This window comes from Anser anser (genome assembly GCF_964211835.1).
Source record: "Anser anser genome assembly, chromosome: Z".
NCBI classification, from domain to species: Eukaryota; Metazoa; Chordata; class Aves; order Anseriformes; family Anatidae; genus Anser; species Anser anser.
In genome coordinates this window covers 52,982,306-53,000,761 of record NC_139723.1, presented here as the reverse complement: position 1 = coordinate 53,000,761, position 18,456 = coordinate 52,982,306, and the positions used below count along the sequence as shown (strand labels likewise).

At 36.6% G+C, this 18,456-nt stretch overlaps 1 protein-coding gene across 6 annotated transcripts in view; it reads left to right on the top strand.

Moving 5' to 3' along the window:
- The window catches only part of CCDC171 (coiled-coil domain containing 171), a 171,289-nt gene that overhangs the window by 80,761 nt on the left and 72,072 nt on the right, over positions 1 to 18,456 (top strand). For all 6 annotated transcript variants that reach the window (XM_083816338.1, XM_083816336.1, XM_083816340.1 and 3 more), the window contains exons 18-20: positions 588 to 814; positions 1,461 to 1,643; positions 3,420 to 3,605. In XM_083816338.1, the coding sequence (XP_083672464.1) occupies positions 588 to 814; positions 1,461 to 1,643; positions 3,420 to 3,605 (596 nt within the window). The remainder of the gene's footprint in view (positions 1 to 587; positions 815 to 1,460; positions 1,644 to 3,419; positions 3,606 to 18,456) is intronic.

The following is an 18,456-nucleotide window of genomic DNA, read 5'->3' as shown; positions in this document are numbered from 1 at the left end:
AAATTATATTCTCTTGTCTCAGAATATAAATAGTATGGCATTAAGGTACCAAGCCTCACTAATTTTGAACAGCAAATGATTTAGACATCTATGGAGGGGAGGGAAGAAGAATCAGAAAACACTCAGAAATTTGCATTGTAAATACTGCGATAAAGTGTTTTACCATGTGCTATCACATCTGACACATTTGACCTGTCTGGCATTTTGCTTGCATTTGTCTTGCATGTTTCATAAATTACGAAAATAGAACATCCAAGAAAGACTTAAGAATGTGTAGTGTTGGAGGCGAACATGAACAAATAAATATTCTTTGAAAAACAAATCCTATTCTCCTGAATCTTTTCCTGTCTTGCCCTACCTATCCACAGATTGATAGGAGTAGAATGTTCAATGCTCAATACAGAATTTGTCCCAGATTTGCTCTAAGAAATTCCCTTAACCTCAATCTCCATTCTCAAATGGAAATTTCCTACTGAGTATTTTACAGATGCTACTTGTTATTGCTTTTTTCTGTCTTAAAACAAAACAAAACAAAACAAAACAAACTAATGACCTACATAATGTTTTGTTGTTGTTGTTTCTTAAAGATCCAAATTCCTGGCTTTCTGGACAGTTACTTGTAAGTGCAGCCAGGAACTCCTTTTCAAAACTTATGGACAAGCTTAATGTAATAATGGAGACTGTTCCACTAGACAGCAGCTGGAGCATTTCCTATACGGAGGAGGACTCCTTGGTGCGGAGGCTGGCTCGTGGACTTCATAAAATAAATGCCCAGGCTCTGGAAGCTGGATTTTGTGACAGACTACCCGTTATGGTATGCATGTGCTACTTCATGTAAACAGTAGGTTCACATTAAAAGTGTTACAGTGAAACTCTTCATAGCACCATTACTTTTGTTTCATATTTTTTATGACTCAGCTGAAGTCAGCTACACAGGAACTTGACTTGAAACACCCCAAAGCATTATGCACTGACTGGATGTTTTCTTTTGTACTCTAAGAATTGATATATGCAAAAAAAAAAAAAAAAAAAAGGAGGGGAGAGGGGAAGTTCTATCAAAATTATATTTACTTTAGAAAAACAAACCTATTTCTCACTTTAACTTACTGCTTTTGTTTGTTTGTTTGTTTGTTTTTAAATTTGTTTGGGTTGCCTTTCAGCAGGGAAGGATAATTTTCTCCCCTCTGATGAAAATTAAAGGATATGTTTTCTCTCGTGGAGTCTGTCGTTCTCTGTGGGTCTTACATGAAAGTAGATACTTTCTGAAAATAAAATTTACAATAACCCTCAAGAGAAGGTGAAATGGGTTCATGTTTTTGCACTTGTGTGCATCTTCTAGAGATCGAGGACAAGATGACAGTTTTGCTTGGGTATTCAATGTAACTGATTTTTTAAAATCACGTATGGATATAAAATGGCATGTTTTTGAAGTATGTAATATTGTTTCTGTTTACTAACAGAAAAGCATAGCATCCTTGCAGAAGCAAATATTTGAGTTTATACAAAGACTTCATACAGCAGAAGTGGAACGCCGCTCATTGCGCCTAGAACTTGCAGAATTCAAAGGGAATTTCATTGAGATGAAAATAGAGGCTGACAAAGCTCAGAGCCTGCAAAAGCAATTAAATATGTTTAAGCAATCTGTAAGTACATTTGATTTAGGTAAGACTGCTTACAAGAGAGACCTTCTTTTTGTACATTTTTTGTTTTGTGTTCTTTTGAAAAACAAGTCAATCTACAAAGCCAATATACTATTTTCTAGAATTTTTCCAGAAAAGTTGATGGATAAATGTCACTAAACTTTAAGCCAGATGTATTTAGAATCCTTTCCATACAAGTTTCTCTTTGGTTTGCAGAATGAGATACTCTATGTAAATTACACATTCAGGCTTCAGCAGCTCAGGTTTTCTTCTGTGTGTTGAAAATGTTGGTGTGATTTATATGCTCTAAAATGATTATGGAATCACAGAATTGAAGGGGTTGGAAGGGACCTCGAAAGATCATCAGGTCCAACCCCCTTGCCAAAGCAGGTTCCTTAGAGCATTAATAGTTACTATGTCAAAACAGTAAACTTAAAATGAGAGTATTTAATATGAATGTTCATGACAAGCTCATAAAGTATAAATGTAATATTTTAAATTCTATGCTGATATTGTTCAACATTATGATAAACGTTTTACTCTATCTTTGAGTATGGGGTTGTATTGTGAGCTAGTCAGTGAAAATTTTAGCGTGTCTGTTTCCTTGAAGGAGTGAGCTTATGGGAAGGAAAAAAACGAAACAAAATCCTTTCTGCACTCTAAATAGCATTTATGCACCAAATTCCTCTGAACTTTTGCAGTAGCTAGATGATTTACCTGAGCACTCTGGGTCCACTAACCTGTACACAGCTCTGTCTGGCAGGAATGAGAAGAAACAAGAAAAAGGTTCCTTAACAACTTAAAACCAGCTGTGTGAGGGATTTATCCTTCTCAGGTCCTTACTGCCCTGCAACATGAGTTCTCTGTCCCCAGTACTCCATTTTGTCAGTTGCTGGTATGTTCCCCCTCATCCTCATGCATCTGTGCCTTCGGCCGGTATTGGAGGGAAGAAACCTGTCTTGCTTTTGCATACTGGAGATTGACTGGACATGTTTCTTCCTATGCTTATCTTCTGTAGGTTACATTAAAAATTGAACTCATGTTTGAGCAATATGAGAAAGTAAATGGGTAGGAACTCTTATCTGTAACAGTGCCCAAAGTTGATCCTGAGGCACAGCTGGTAGACCTGTCAGTGTGACCCAATCGAAACACTTCCAACAAGACTATTTAATAGATGATTTCACATCCATTCTCCTTTCTGTTCGTAGGTTTAAAATGTTGTTATTATTATTATTATTATTATTTTCAACTTAGATGAACAAGGCTATCTAATCATCTTCAGTTTCGTTCTTACTGGGTTTTATCTCCTTACAGTTCTGGGAGAGTTAGATGAGATTGTCACATTTTAGATTGTCATTTAGATGTAGATGGTTTTCCGTGAGGAATTATTTGTTTCTCTGGACTGTATTGGGTGTGGGAAGAAGGATCCAGGCAGGCGTTTGCAAGGGTTAATAAGATGCACACTAAAATGTTGGACATTGATCTGCATATTTCCTTCTTAATATTAATTTTTTACAATCTGGGTATATTAATTTGGATAGAATAATTAATGCTTAGTGTTTACAGTACCCTGAACATTTTTTAGAAAAAATACAGTGAATAAAGTTGTGTACCATTTAGTATTTAGTGATCTGTCTTCATGTTCAAAAATCTAAGTATTCATCTCAAGCATGCTTTTGTTTTAGAATTTTATATGCTAGCAAGTAGAACTCTGGAAGTCAAACTTGTAAACAAATGAAAATGGTTACACAATCAAACACAATTTATTTCCCTTATCAGAAATTGATCACTCACGAGAGGTTTGAAAGTGCATGTGAAGAATTAAATAATGCATTACATCGGGAGCATCAGGCACAAGTGCTTTTGAATGAACAGGCACAGCAGCTACAGGAATTAAATAATAAACTAGAATTGCACTCCAGTGAAGAAGCAGATAAAAACCAAGTCTTAAGTGAAACTGTAAAGGTAAGATGATTATTCTTATGAAACAGGCACCAGAAATTTTTCTTTTGGTGAATAAACCAAATCTTTTGTGTTTTGTGCAAATAAAATGTTAGGAGTAGATGAATGTATACCATTGGAGTTTTATAGTACTCAGAAAAGACTTTAACGATGGAACTTCAAATATAATTTCCCTTTTCTGTTTTTGGGAGTGGAGAGTGTACAACAGTAATCTCTGAAGTATTTCAAGTTTACATGGTACTTAAGAGACGGCAGTTTTAGCTGTCATGAGGTGTTAAAAGGCTGAAGAAAAAATGAAGGAAGAAATACAAGAATACGTTTTTTATTTTGGGGGGGTAAAGATCCTTATAATATTTTAAAACCTTGATTAGTTGTTTCCTGAACATAATCTTAGTACAAAGAACGCATTTGCCAGTTTGGAATGTGGTAGATGACAGTAGAGAAAGGTTCTTTTTTTTCATCAGAATTTAATTTTTCTCCTGACATAATGAGTAATGAGGGAAAAGAACTTATCAGAATTTTTGATAACAAATCAAGGAGGAGAAAGGGACTAAGAGCTTTGAAAAAAGGTGCATATCTAACATGGAACAGAAGAAACATTGTGTTGACAGGCCAGTAATGCATGGTGACTTTAGCTCTGCAGCTTTTGCTTATTTTTAATTTAAAGCAAGTTTTGCTGCTTCTTCCTCTTCTTCACCACTACTACTATCCACCTCCCAGTATTCTTCTATGAAACGATAGTTGAGCAGAAGAGAATGCCTCACTAGTATTTAGAAAAATAGAAGCAGTTACGATTCTGAGGAATATTTAGGAAGGAAGTGATAAGAAAGGTCAAGAGGCAGAAAGAGAACCTAAATGTCAAAAAAAGATTTTGGAAAATACAACAATGAATGTGGATGTCAAGGAGGATAACTTGCAGCAAAGAGTTACAGTCTGCAGTGGTACACAGTGGAGAAAGCTGAAGGATATTGTTAAAGTTATTAAGGAGTGTTTTCATCAGCAGTATTATTTACTAAAATGCCTTATCTCATTAAAAGGGAAAGGCAATGATACTTGCAGTTTAACATTTATTTTTTATGTTTTTCCCCCCTCCCAGGCCCCTAGCTGGTGGTGTTTCATTTCAGTGTAAAAGTCTATTAAATTCATCTAAGTCAGTTTACTTGTTAATACTATTGCTTTCTTTTGTTTGTTTCAGATACAACTGAAGTATGTATAAGCCATTAGGCTTGTTTGGGAAATACTTGATTAAAATTTTTAAAATGAATGTTAGGATCATAAAGAAGGGAAGGAATAAAACACAGGTGCTATATGAAATCTTCATTAGGTTCTGCTCTTTATACATTGCTGTATGGTACTCCACCATATTAGGCTTGATATGCAAATCCTTCCTTTGAATTTGTTTGGAGGAGATGAGGCAAAGTCAATTGTAAGCATTTAAAATATATCACAGAATCACAGGATCATTTAGGTTGGAAGAGACCTCCAAGATCACCGAGTCCAACCTCTGACCTAACACTAACAAGTCCTCCACTAAACCATATCACTAAGTTCTACATCTAAACGTCTTTTAAAGACCTCCAGGGATGGTGACTCAACCACTTCCCTGGGCAGCCCATTCCAATGCGTAACGAGTTTTAAACAAATCTGTTACATGGATTATTGGTTACTGAATAAGATTTAACATCTTCTGGGCTTTATTAATTAAAAGATAGATGTTTTATTTTTTAGACAGTGCTTTTCCAGAAATGCACACTATTTCTGCAACCCCTAGCAGTTGTTGGCTACTGGAACAACTTGACTTAATGCTTGATTATAACTTACTGGACCTTGTAAAGATACAGTACAATGTAACAATCTAGCTGTTGTGATAGGATAAAGGCTACAAAAGTGGACAAAATAAGCCTTAAAGCTGCAACTTTGACCACTTACAGTTACCCTGGTTTGTTTTTCTAAATGTATTACCCTGTAATTCTCAATTTTTTCTATGGATGAATTTGAACTAACTAAATGAACTTACCATACTTGCCCCATGGTAACTGCAGCAATTAAAGCTAGTTAGTTACTAACTTCTGTTTAGGTATTAGAAAGTTGATTGATTGTCTCTTAATTCTTTCCTGATGTTAGCTACCCTAGTTAGCGTAAAATTGCACTATGGTTGTAAAAGCCTGTCACTGTATAAAAGAAGGAAACAAAATCTGTTGTAGTAGTATGACAACCTAGATTCAAGATCTAGTGTTTCTTGACTTCTTATCATTCATATTGATTTTATAATGCACACTTCCTAAATCATCTCCATTTAATTTTATCGTTGTTTTTCTACAGTCTTTGTGTTAACCCAAAAAACAGTTCCAAACCTGTGCTAAATAAATACCTCCTAAAGTCAAGTGACAGTCTAACACAAACTACTTACCAGGGGGTAAAACCAGTTCTTTTTACTTTGAGCTTTTTGTGGTTTAACCCCAGTAGTCAGTTGAGCCTCACACAGCCACTGGCTCACTCCCCTGCAGAAAAGGGAAGAGAAATGGAACAGTAAAAGCGAGACAACTCATGGGCTGAGATAAAGACAGTTTAGTTAAAAAGAAACAAACAAAAAACAAACAGTGCACACATGTAAAGCAAAATAAGGAATTCATTCACAATTTCCTATTGGCAAGCAGATGCTGAGCCATTTCTAGGAAAGCAGGGCTCCGTCATATGTTACGGTTACTTTACAAATTTCACAACTCTAAATGTGCCCTCCCTCCTCCTTTCCCCCCAGCTTTTATTGCTGTACACTTCGTATTGTACAGGGTATTCCTTTGGTTAGTTGGGGTCAGCTGTCCTGGCTGTGTCCCCTCCCAGCTTCTTGTGAAACACCATCCTCCTCAGTGGTAGGGCAGCGTGAGAAGCAGGAGTCTTTGTGGAAGCAGTGCTCAGCAACAGATAAAACAGTAGTGATGTCAACACTGTTTTGGTCACAAATCCAAAATACAGCACCATATGAGCTTCTATGAAGAAAATTAAGTCTATGCCAACTGAAACCAGGACAGAGCTGTACATGCTACATGTTCTTTTTTTTTTTTTTTCCTAATTTATGAAAATGTCTTTAAGCTTTTTTGCGTCACAGTTTACCACAATCCCTCTCTCTTCGTAGCGGTGTTCAGGATAGGCATGAATGGTCTCTGCCTCTGTTTTAAGTGGCACGTCTCTTGTCTTGGCTCATCCTTTTTTGTGACCTAAAATTATTTTTTTGTAGCTCTTATTTTACAGTACAGAGAAATAATTTCATCTCTAGTAATTGGTGCTTATAAAACTGACCTTGTAAAACTGGGTGTTTTACAATTTAAACTGTTTAATAGTATGAAGTATAGGAAAAGGTGGTGCTGCACTGAATAAAAAATAGAAAAGTATGCTTTCATTTTAAGATATGAAATAATATTTCAGTCTGGATTAAGCATGTACAAAAATCTGGGTAATATAGTAGTGTACAAATGATTTCTTGTAGAGCAGAGAATCCTGGAGTAAAAAAAAAAAAACTAGCCATGAAGTCTTCATTTGTAATTTATATAGTGGTAAGAAGGGGAAAAATAAAATATTTGACACTTGTACTTTTGATAACTTATTTTGAAACTTATCCACACTTCAATAGAAATCAGTAAGGAGATATTTTGGTATTCATGTACTTTCATAAGGTAGCCTTATTAAAGGAGTAATACTTAATTTCTCAGCTTTATCGGTTCAGATTTTAATCCCGTATATTTTTATCTTCTTAATGGCATATACCATAGAGACATCAGAGGTAGCCAATTACATTTCAAGGTCAGCTGGAACTAAGCAACTCTCTTATACCACTTTATTTTTTATTTTTTTTTATTAGATGAGGTAAATTACTAGCTCCAATTCTCTTTTCTTTGAAGAGACTTTTTACACAAATGCCAAAGAGGCATCTAAAGCAGACATAATTTTTACTCCTTATACAAGCATGTCTTAATTCCACTAAAATGCTTTTTCTTCCTATTGGCAGGCACTGTGTATATTTAGATTTACTTCCTTTTAGGGATGTTAGTACATGTAACAAAAACAATATATTTTTGAGTTGTAATTTATGGAGCGTGTCCTGTAAATTGTTAATGAATAATTCTGTGCATTTCAGGTTTCAACTGCAATATATGCTAAATCATGTAACTTGCTACTGATCTGCCTGAAAATAATCTGAAATACGTATTTCAGAAGAAGATTGTACCCTGACTAAATTTTTGTTTCATTTACTCTGTTGAATTTAGTGAAGCTACTGTTGATTTATGATAGTGTGAGAAAGTAGTCTTGTTCAAGTGCTTTGATACCACCACAGAAAAGCATTTTCTGATGGGAAGATTTGGAGTGTTTGCTTTCACTAGCTATTTCATTTAAATCATTATATACATATTCTGTGTTCAGAAGGTGTAGAATGCTGAAGAGATTAATCCAGATAAATTAGATTCTGATGGAGAGAGGGATTTCTAGATTTGTTCAAGTGGATGTTTTTCCTGAGCAGGCTCTGTTCTTGGTGTGGATTTTAGGTGAAAGTGATACATAATTTGCTGCGGTTTTCTGCATTTTCTCTTCAAGTATGTATAGACAAGAATAATTCCAACTATCTATACAATTTCTTTTATTAATACCATTGCTCATGCTTTGAAAATCAGTTTTATAGTTGGCTGTTTCTGTAAATGATTGCCACATTCCCACTTACAGAAAGGCTTAACATATGTGAGGAATAGAATAGAGAAGTTCAGTTGGAAGGAACCCTCAAAGACCACGGAGTCCAACTTCCTGACCTCCTCAGGGCTCTCTGAAAGCCAAAGCATGTTACTGAGGGCATTGTCCAACGTGCCTCGTGAACACCGAGAGGCATGGGGCACCAACCACCCGGCTAGGAAGCCTGTCCCAGTGCCTGACCACCCTCACGGCACAGAAATGTTTCCTAATGCCCAGCCTGGCCCTCCCCTGGCGCAGCTCCGTGCTGTGCCCGTGTGCCCTGCCATGGGTGACCGGGAGCAGAGACCGGCACCTTCCTGCACAGACCTGGACACAATAGTCAAGGTGAGGCCACATCAATGCTAAATCACCTCCATGTGCTATGCTGTGTTAATGCACCCAAAATGCAGTTTGCCCTCCTGGCTGCCAGGGCACACAGCTGGCTCATGTTAAACCTGCTGTTGACCAGCACTCCTAGGTCCCTTTCTGCAGGGCTGCTCTCCAGCCACTGGTCTCCAAAACTGTGCCTGTGAACAGCATTACTCCGTACCAGGTGGGGTACCTGGCATTTACCCTTGTTGAATTTCATGTCTTTGATGATTGCTCAATGCTCCAATACATATCTTGATGCCTCTGCAAGGCCTCTTGTCTTTGCTGTGAGCCAACAGCAGCTCCCAGTTAAATAGCATCAGCAAACTTGCTAAGGGTGCACTCCATCCCTGTATCCAAATCATTGATACAAACACTGAACAGAACCAGCCCTAGAACTGAGCCCTGAGGAACACCACTAGTGCCCATCTGCCAGCCTGATACAGCCCCACTCATTACAACCCTTTGAACTCTACTGTTGGAAGTCCACTGCCTTCCCTTCATCCACCAGCATGTGACCTTATCATAGAAGGAAATCATATTAGTAAGGCAGGACTTCCTGTTAATGAACCCATGTTGACCATACCTGATAATGTTCTCCATAACTTTTCCAGGGACTGAGGTTAGACCAAGAGGTCTGTAGTTTCCTGCATCTTCTCTCATGCCCTTCCTGTAGGTGTAGGGTATAACACTGGCTAGCTTGCAGTCAGCAGGTAAATGGTTGAGAGGATTCCTGCTATAACATCCGCTAATGCCTTCAGTGCCCAGGGGTGAATCCCGTCAGGCACTATGGACTTACGAACATTGAGCTGATACAACTGTTCCCTTACAGTGTCACTGACCACAGATAGAAAGTCACTGCTCTCCCAGTCACGGTCCTCCAACTCCAAGGTCAGGGCAGCCCAAGATCTGTTGTTGCTGTTAAATGCTGGGGTGAAAAAGGCATTAAATGCCTCTGCTTTTTCCTCCTCCTTACTTGTTAGGTGATCATATGCTTCAAGTTATCAGTCCAATGTTTTGACCTTCTCTTGCTGTTGACATTGAAAGACTTGAAGAAGCCTTTTTCATTGCCTGACACCGCACTATCCAGTGTCAACTCAGGTTGAGCTTTGGCTTTTCTTGTTTTCTCCCTGCAGATGTAAAGTGCAGCTCTGTACTCAAAGTTATTTTCTTTCTTTTCAAATAGAACAGTGAAGACTGCAGTCAGTGTAAAAAGAGTAATATTTGGGGGATTTGTATTAAACTCTCTGGCAACTGAATTTGAAAGGGTGTTAGGATTTGTCTGTACTGAGCTGTACTTTTGATTCCCAGGAACTTGTTTGTCACTTTGGCAAGAACATGCATTTCTGTGCCATGCTCAGTTAAATGAAATTAAGGCTGTTCTTTAAAGAAAGCAATGTGGCTTGTTACTGTTAGTGTCCAACTTACTGGAAACTTAGTATTAATCAAATTTAGTATGTTAAAGGAAAGCAAGCTCCCTTCTGAACAGGTTAGCAACTAAGATTCATAATTCATTAATTATTATTATTTTTTTTTTAGTTTCCATAATCTGTTCTGAACATCTAAATGATTTATAAAGTAGCTAAGAACGGATTAGCATTGCTATCTGCCCTATTCTTAGTCAAAAGAGGTCATATGTTTTATTATAATAAATTACAGGTTAAACAGCTTTGTCATGTATTTCAATTTGCGTTAACAGTATTTGTAAAATACGTGAGCATGCTCATTCTCCTGCTCTGTTACATAACTTCCACTACTGATAACTACTTATGTAGACAGTCTTCAAAGAGTTAGGTCTGCTAAAGTCCTTCCCTGAAGGTGGGCCTTTGTGATTTCTTGTTTAAAAATTGTACTGCATTGCACAACTTAGGAATGTGGGAAGGCACAGTCTTCCCAGGCTTCCTCCTAGCAGACACTGTCCTTACACAACAGATTAGTCAAATAGAGAGCATCCTGTTGTGGAGTGAACCTGAGAGCTTCACTTGACAGTCAAGAAAAAGATGCCAATGGTCTTGAAGACTGCATTCTATTTCTCAATCTACGTTTCCGATATATCTTTTCATGATGTTTGTCCATGTTAACATCTTACTGTCTTTCTGATTGCTTTTAAAAAAAAAAAAAATCACGAATTTGTGAATTGAATCTTTTCTTAGAGAGAAATAACTGTACTCTGTTTAGCATTTTGAAAGCGGGTCTATATGTTCTATTGTACAGCTGACCTTCCTTTGCTTCTCTGGTAAGCCTCTAACATTCAGGATCCAAGGATTGCCCTGTTCTTTTTCCACTTTGGGCATCACCTCATTAAAAATATTGATCCTCTGCATTTCCTCACTGAGCTATCTTTACAGTCAGATTGTTAGGTCTGTGTATTTCCTTTGTTGTGTGCCTAGAACATTCATCAGTATCAGCACAAGTTGTCTGGAGGGACTGAGGTCAGTACATGGTGGTTAGAAAAGTATCATGCTTGCTCTAGAGTCATCAATGAAACAATCCAGCAACTAAGTTGTTGAACCTCTGGTCTGCCTTAGCTTTTCTGAGTCAGGCTTTCTGGAAGATATGTAGTTAATCAGCAGAACAGGAGAAATAACAAAGTTTGCAGTTATGTGCTAGTATGTGTATTACTGAACATGAAGTTCAGTACAATAAAAATTTTTGCATCAGTCAAACATAATTCACTTAGAAGATCCTATTTTAAAATGATACTGGCATTGCATTTTTTTTTTTTACTGTTTCATTCTTCAGCAGTTCCTCTTCTTGTCCAGTTTTGTGAGTTCAATATGCCAGTAATAATTCACTGAAATTTTAAGACTTTGCGTTGCAGTTGGAATACTTCATATCAAGTGAGCATTTTGTTATTTTTTATATTGTTCTACTAGAAAATGTTTATTGCTTAACATTAAGAATATTAAGCAGCTGTTTGGCAAATTCTATATTACCCTTAAAGAAAAAAATCTCCAAAATGACATCTATTTTACAATAACAGAACAGTGAAAAGAATTGCCAGTTAGACATTATGCTAAAACTCATCAGGTAATAAAGATTATTTATCTAATAAAAAAACCACCAAGCCCTTATGTTGTATTTTATTTTTAATGTGTCAAACAGTTGAAGATAACTGAGGTAGATGCTCTCACCATTATGACAATTATGATGTAACTTAGGCACTGAAAAAGAACTCTGAAATAAGTCATAACTACATAAGATCACTTTAGTTAATCTTTAAGCCAATTAAGACTAGGAGTTAATTTCCAACTAAGGAAAAGTTTTTTTTTTTATTTTTTATTATTTTTTCTCTTTCCCTTTTCCTCTTTCTCTCTTTTTTTTCATTCAACAGGAAGGAAAATAAGTTTTTCTTTCTATAGAAAATTATGGAATTAGTTTGATCATGCTGGTCTAATTCAGCATTCTGATTTCTGCAGTTGTTTCTGCTAATTATGCACATAAGCAGCCATCCAGTAAGGCAGGTGACCAAGACAGGTAGAATTTTGTCTAGAAATAATGCAACTGATGTGGAAACAAGAATTGCAAGTAACAATAGTTTGGTCTGCAAATTACTTCTGAACAGATGGCTGAGACCTTGCGGTTTTGGGTTAAATTTATTAATGACTGATACACAGTGAAATCTAGAATGCGTTTATTTATATCTTTACAGTGTAGTAATGTTGCCCATTTCAGGGAGTACTTGAAGTCTGTTTGGTACATTGTTATTAAAAAATAATACAAAAAATCTGACATTCTGTCAAGAACTATTTATTTTTTCTTTATTTAGAAAGTAATTGAATGAGGCAGAGTGTTTTTGTAATCCTTTAAAAGTAATAGTCCAATATTTTCCAGGCATTCTGTCTCTAGGAACTATTTCTCCCTTTGCTGAAGGGGAAAATAAATGGAAAAATATCAGGATCTAAAGGCTTAATGGTTTTATTGCTGAATTGTAATTATAATAATAAACACCTCTGTCCATGACCTTGGAATTTATAATGCAGTGAAAAAGATTTATTGACATGTAATTCGGAAGAAAAATGGAATTATTGCATAATTACAGTGTGTGGTTATTAAGTGTATGTATTTACATACCACATATTCCTGTTATTTCAAGACCTTCAACTATCTTTCAGTTTTCATTCAAGAATACAGAAAAGCTTCATGTTAAAATCCAGTTCCTGGGAGATCTGTTATTTTATTGGCTCAACTACAAAGTAACTTTGTTACCTTGAGATGTGCAGAGGAAATCAATAGATCTTTGAAACAGCTTTTTTTTTTTTTTTAATGTTCTAAACCCATTTTTTGCTGGTCATTTAGATATCAACGTGTAGGACTTTCTGCTGTAAAGGTTCTTGATACACAAGCCCTTTATATGAAGATTTGCTTCTTGCTGCTGCTTAACTAGGCTGTCTCTAGGGCCCCTTTATTTTTTCACCTTAGTCAGGTTTTCCCATGATCTCTCTTTCTATTTGTGTGAAGTTAACTGTCCAAAGATCTTTTATATCTTCTTGTGAAACCTTAAGTAACTAACTCTTAAATACCTATTTGAATATAACGAGGTATATCTAGGTTTAGACTAAACTAAGAGATGCATTCCTTTGTATTTTCCCCCATTTCTTAGCTACATACAGTGAAAGCAGTTATGTCTAACTTCCTTGTAAGCTGGATTTTGAATTTAATTGGGTTGTATGTTTATTAAGTATTAGTTGATTTTCAAGGGCAAGTTGTTGGTGGTTTTTTTTATCCCCTCATATTTTCTACCACTGTCGGCTTCCAGTACCTATACCTATGATATCTTTTTATCAGGATAAGTGTGGAAGCTCTTCAAGAGTGTAGAAGGATAACTAATTCAAAGAAGCTTACAGTATGTATTATGGGAAACCTCTTGAAGGTCTTCAAGCTTGCTGCTTGAATCTCATTACTGTCTTAGTAAAATAGTTTTAAAAAGTTTTCAGCTGAAGTAAACCTACCCTTTTTTTTTTTTTTTGTCTGTAGACTATAAGTAATTAAGTGATTTAAAAATGACTAATTTAAGCTTCTCAATTCTAAGGTAAGTCCCAAGATTTTTCCAAGTTAGCTGTTGTACAAGAACACTTCTTAGCTGAGAGAATGAAAAAATGTGTTCTTTTGAAAAAAGGGAAAAAAGTTCAATAAAGTTACTGTTTTTTATGATATCCAATGTATTTGATAATAAGCCACATTTATTACTGTGAAAAATGCAAATAGTGATTCAATTTAATAGTTGCAGTGATTTATTGCTGTCAGTGAGTATCATGTTGGCTTCAGGATCTGTGGGCACCATGCTCAGAAAAATGTATTCCTCATTTAGAGTTTGTTCTCTGTTGGCACTTGGTACGCCACAAAGCATATCCAGAGGGAAGGGAGACACCTAATCAATATACCTTTATAGTACTTATTGAATATTGGGCTGTGATAATCTTTGAAGCTTTTTAAATTGAATGATTTAAAGTTGCCTTTTGTATTTGTTAAATATCGTTTTACTCTATTTGTTCTTTCTGCTGAGAAGACCCTTCTCCAGTTTTTAATGAAGGAGGGACAGTGGTGACCTGCATAAAAAAAAAAAAAAAAAAAAAAAGATCTTTTTAGTATGAAATGATATATCGTGTGTGTGTATATATATATAAGCAATATTATATATATATAATTATGTGTTATGTAATAATGTAAATTCATTCTTGTTTTATTGAGGTTTAAAGAGTAAAAGGGATAAAGAGAATCATGTACGTGTGTTTTTCCCCTGCAGATGCTTCATGCAGTAGGATGTGGGTGGCATGATATTAAAATTAAATATGCATACATTCACTAAACAGCATTTGGGACTGTCTGCAGAAACACATCTACCTGAATTACGTATGTGGGCAGTGTGGTTAGAACTCTTCTACTGAAAGGGAACACAGTCTTTGAATGTAAGCTGTATAAACTGATAAATCTGCCTAAGTCCACTTTAATGTTCCATGTTTAAAAAAAATAAATAATGGATTTGACCAATCCTTTTAGTTAAAGAGAAAGGAAACCTTTTGCTGAAGCAATATCAAAACTTTAGCCAGTGTAAATTGGTGTGCTTGGTGTTGTCCATAAGTGCCTGATGTGATGGCCCACCCTAACATACCACTGTTGGGTGGAGTTGTACAGCAGCCTCTTCCAGGAGGAAAAGTTAAGTAACTCAGCGGGGACAATGAGTGTAATTTCTTTCTCAGAATCGAACATTAAGTTCTGTTTAGGAGATTTCTTGAAACTATTATCAAGCTTTTTAGGGTTCTCCCTTCTGAACCAATGTCTGAAGTGAAGACTGTGGTAGGTAGCCCTAGTATCTCATAACACTTGTTTCTTCAATTTAGTTCTGAAACAGAGTGCTGTGTGACTTACTGTGTCCCTGGTGCCTTTTTAGCCTGTGTCCACGTTCCTACTGGCTTCACACTGTGTATGCCTTTTTAAATGAATGACGGGAATGAAATTGTGATTATTTAAATTGTAGGTAATATTCCTTTGTCACTGATGATCTTTTCATTAATGTTGTTTCTCCCGGCTCCTGAATTATCTTAAGTAGCTGTTGTGATTTAAAAATATTCCAAACAAATGCAGTGGTGCAGATGCAATGGAAAAATATTTTTGAGAACTTGCAATACTCTGTTCCTGGATTTAGAAATGTCACTGATAACAGAAGATTTATTAAGACCAATAGGACGTAATCAGAGGCAGATGGTTGGAAATCAGTTTACCTACAGTGAAGCTCAAGTCAGTGGAGTATGTTCTGTCATCAAAGATATGATGAGGAAAAGTTTCTTCGCTGAAGGGGTTGTCTGATACTGGAACAGGCTGCACAGGGAAGTGGTTGAGCCACCATCCCTGGAGGTTTTCAAGAAATGTGTAGATGTGGAGCTTAGAGACCTGGTCGAGTGGTAGACTTGGCAATGCTAGGTTATTCTGTGGTTCTATACCCAACTAAGTATTTCTGTGTATGTACCGTACCATACAGTAGCACTTGTAAACCATAATAAAGGGTAAGGATCATGTATACCTTATATTGTACACTGTTTATAAAGGTGCACAGTTAGATAATATGTAGCACAATTAAGCAACAGTATTGCAGATGCTTGTATATAGCAGAAAGTGGTGTTAGCAGTATGACAGTTGCACCTGTAAAGTTTGGTACCTGACTTCTGTACAGGAACATGAGAAAATTATGAGAAGTCCTCTTTTGTAGTATCAAGTATCTACCACCTTTTTTATAGTCTTGCACTGTAAGAACTATAAGGCAGGGGCTCTGTCAGAGTAAAAAATGTAACAATGGCAAAAAATAGAATTGTCTTTTCTGTGGCATGTAAGTAACTAATTTGACAGCATGACACTACCAGAGCACGGAAAAGCTGTTGCTGCTGCTGCAGGGCTGTCTAGCCTGCAACTGCAAAGGGTTAGCTTTTAAGGTAGCAGAGGAATTCACTTTTTCTAAGGGCAATGAAGAAACATCTGTCCTTTTTTAACAACAAAGAAACCCACCTCCATCATTTGTAGTGATCCAGGTTTCTGAAATGTCAAAAAAAAAAAAAACACACACAAAAAAAGTGCAAGGAAATCGGTGGCAGGAGAAGAGGTAGCACGTCAGAGATGAACAAGGAATGAATGATATTATAGTTGTACCACCAAGCATATGAATTCAAAAATTTATAGTCATTTAACTTCCTTCCTTCCCTCCTTCCCTCCTTCCCTCCTTCCCTCCTTCCCTCCTTCCCTCCTTCCCTCCTTCCCTCCTTCCCTCCTTCCCTCCTTCCCTCCTTCCCTCCTTCCCTCCTTCCCTCCTTCCCTCCTTCCCTCCTTCCCTCCTTCCCTCCCTCCCTCCCTCCCTCCCTCCCTCCTTCCCTCCCTCCCTCCCTCCTTCCCTCCCTCCCTCCCTCCTTCCCTCCTTCCCTCCTTCCCTCCTTCCCTCCTTCCCTCCTTCCCTCCTCCCTTCCTCCCTTCCTCCCTTCCTCCCTTCCTCCCTTCCTCCCTTCCTCCCTTCCTCCCTTCCTCCCTTCCCTCCCTTCCCTCCCTTCCCTCCCTTCCCTCCCTTCCCTCCCTTCCTTCCCTTCCTTCCCTTCCTTCCCTTCCTTCCCTTCCTTCCTTCCTTTTTTAATCCACTGAAATCTCAGAATGATTAAGCCTAAGCTTTTCTAAAATTGTCTTTGATTATGTTTTGTTATGTTGGTGTGGTTCTTCTCTGCAGTTTCTGCTAATACTAACATAATTCACTTAGCTCACAAGACAATAAAAATTTCTAGATTGTCACGTGCATAAATTTGTTATGCTTATTAGCATTTTCCAAAATGCTGTTTAGAAGTAGGGTTTCATTATTATCTTTGATTGAAATGGGGTATGTCTGAATGGTCCAGTGCATCTTGGTATTCACAAGGGCGTCCATCATTTGAGATGTTTTTTCAACTTATATTTCTGCTCAAATGCAGTGATGTACCTAGCTAACATGTTTTACTTAGGCTTTGGGACTACAAACACATCTTAACACTGATGTTTTTGCTTGCTAGTACTAGTGAGATGCAAAGTACAAGCAAGATACTTGCTTGGATGTCTGAGCGGTGCTTCAGATAACAAATGGACTGTCTAGATGTATATAGGTAAGGACATTCACTTTCAGAATGTGCCTACAATTTCTGATAATTTGTCTAAGAAAATTCTCTTGCAAGATGAAAATATATATATTTTCTTATCAGTTGAGTGACTCTCCTGATTTTATTTTTTACATTGAAATATTTTTTACTATTTAGGTTCTAGATCTTGTAGAGTAACTGTATATTACAAGTGTTTTTTGAGCCACGTGCACAATCATTTTACATCTAGTTTTCTTTAGATGACTACTTTATGATAATGATTTGGTAAAGCTTTAGTTATGTTGTATAGTTGTATAATTTGTGTTCTAATATTATGGGATTTTCTTACACAGAGCAATCACAGACAATCGTACCCAATACTGTATCAGAAATGTGAAAACGTGTCTGAAAGTATTTCTTAATTCACCACTGCTTTGTTGGTTATCTGTTAAAATTATTTTGCTGATTAGTGTTAAATGTTTTGCTTAGTAGCCCCCTTACCTTCTGTTATCTCATTACATGAGGCACTTTCAAAGACAAGCCATTTAGTACTTTGTTAGATAAACTGTGATCTGTAAGGTATGTTTAATTGCTTCTGTGCTACACCACATACTTCAGAGAAGAGTCGTCATGCATGTCATTTCTCAGAATGCCAGATTGTGAAAAGATTGCTGTTTTAAGACTGAAGGTCCAGCAGCAAAGAGGTTAAAAAAAATAAAAATAAATCGCTGCTTCTTCTGCAAAGCAGATACATCTCATTCAAATGTCTTTTTGAATACACTCATGTTTATTTTTCTAGAGGAGTTTAAAGGCCATGTGAAAACATTTGTTATTGAAAGGATGTCATGGGTGGTCAGCCTCAGGTTAGTTCTGTTTTGCAAGAGCACAACAGCCACATGGAGTTCATTTCAAACTGTTTTAAGATACTACTGCAGACACTCTGAAACACACTGTGAATCCAGATACAGTATGTTGATATTGCAGAGTTTGGTTTCCAGTTGAGAAGTCTAAATCCATCTTGTTTGTTGTTATATTTCTAAATGTATGCCTTAGTTGTTCTCTTTCATGTATTGATGAGAAGTCTCAGCTATGATTTTTTTTTTCTTTGCCACAGAACTTCTTTCCCTAATATTTTTCATCCAAAATATTTTGTTTTGATTTGTTCTTGATAACAAAGAATTTAAAAC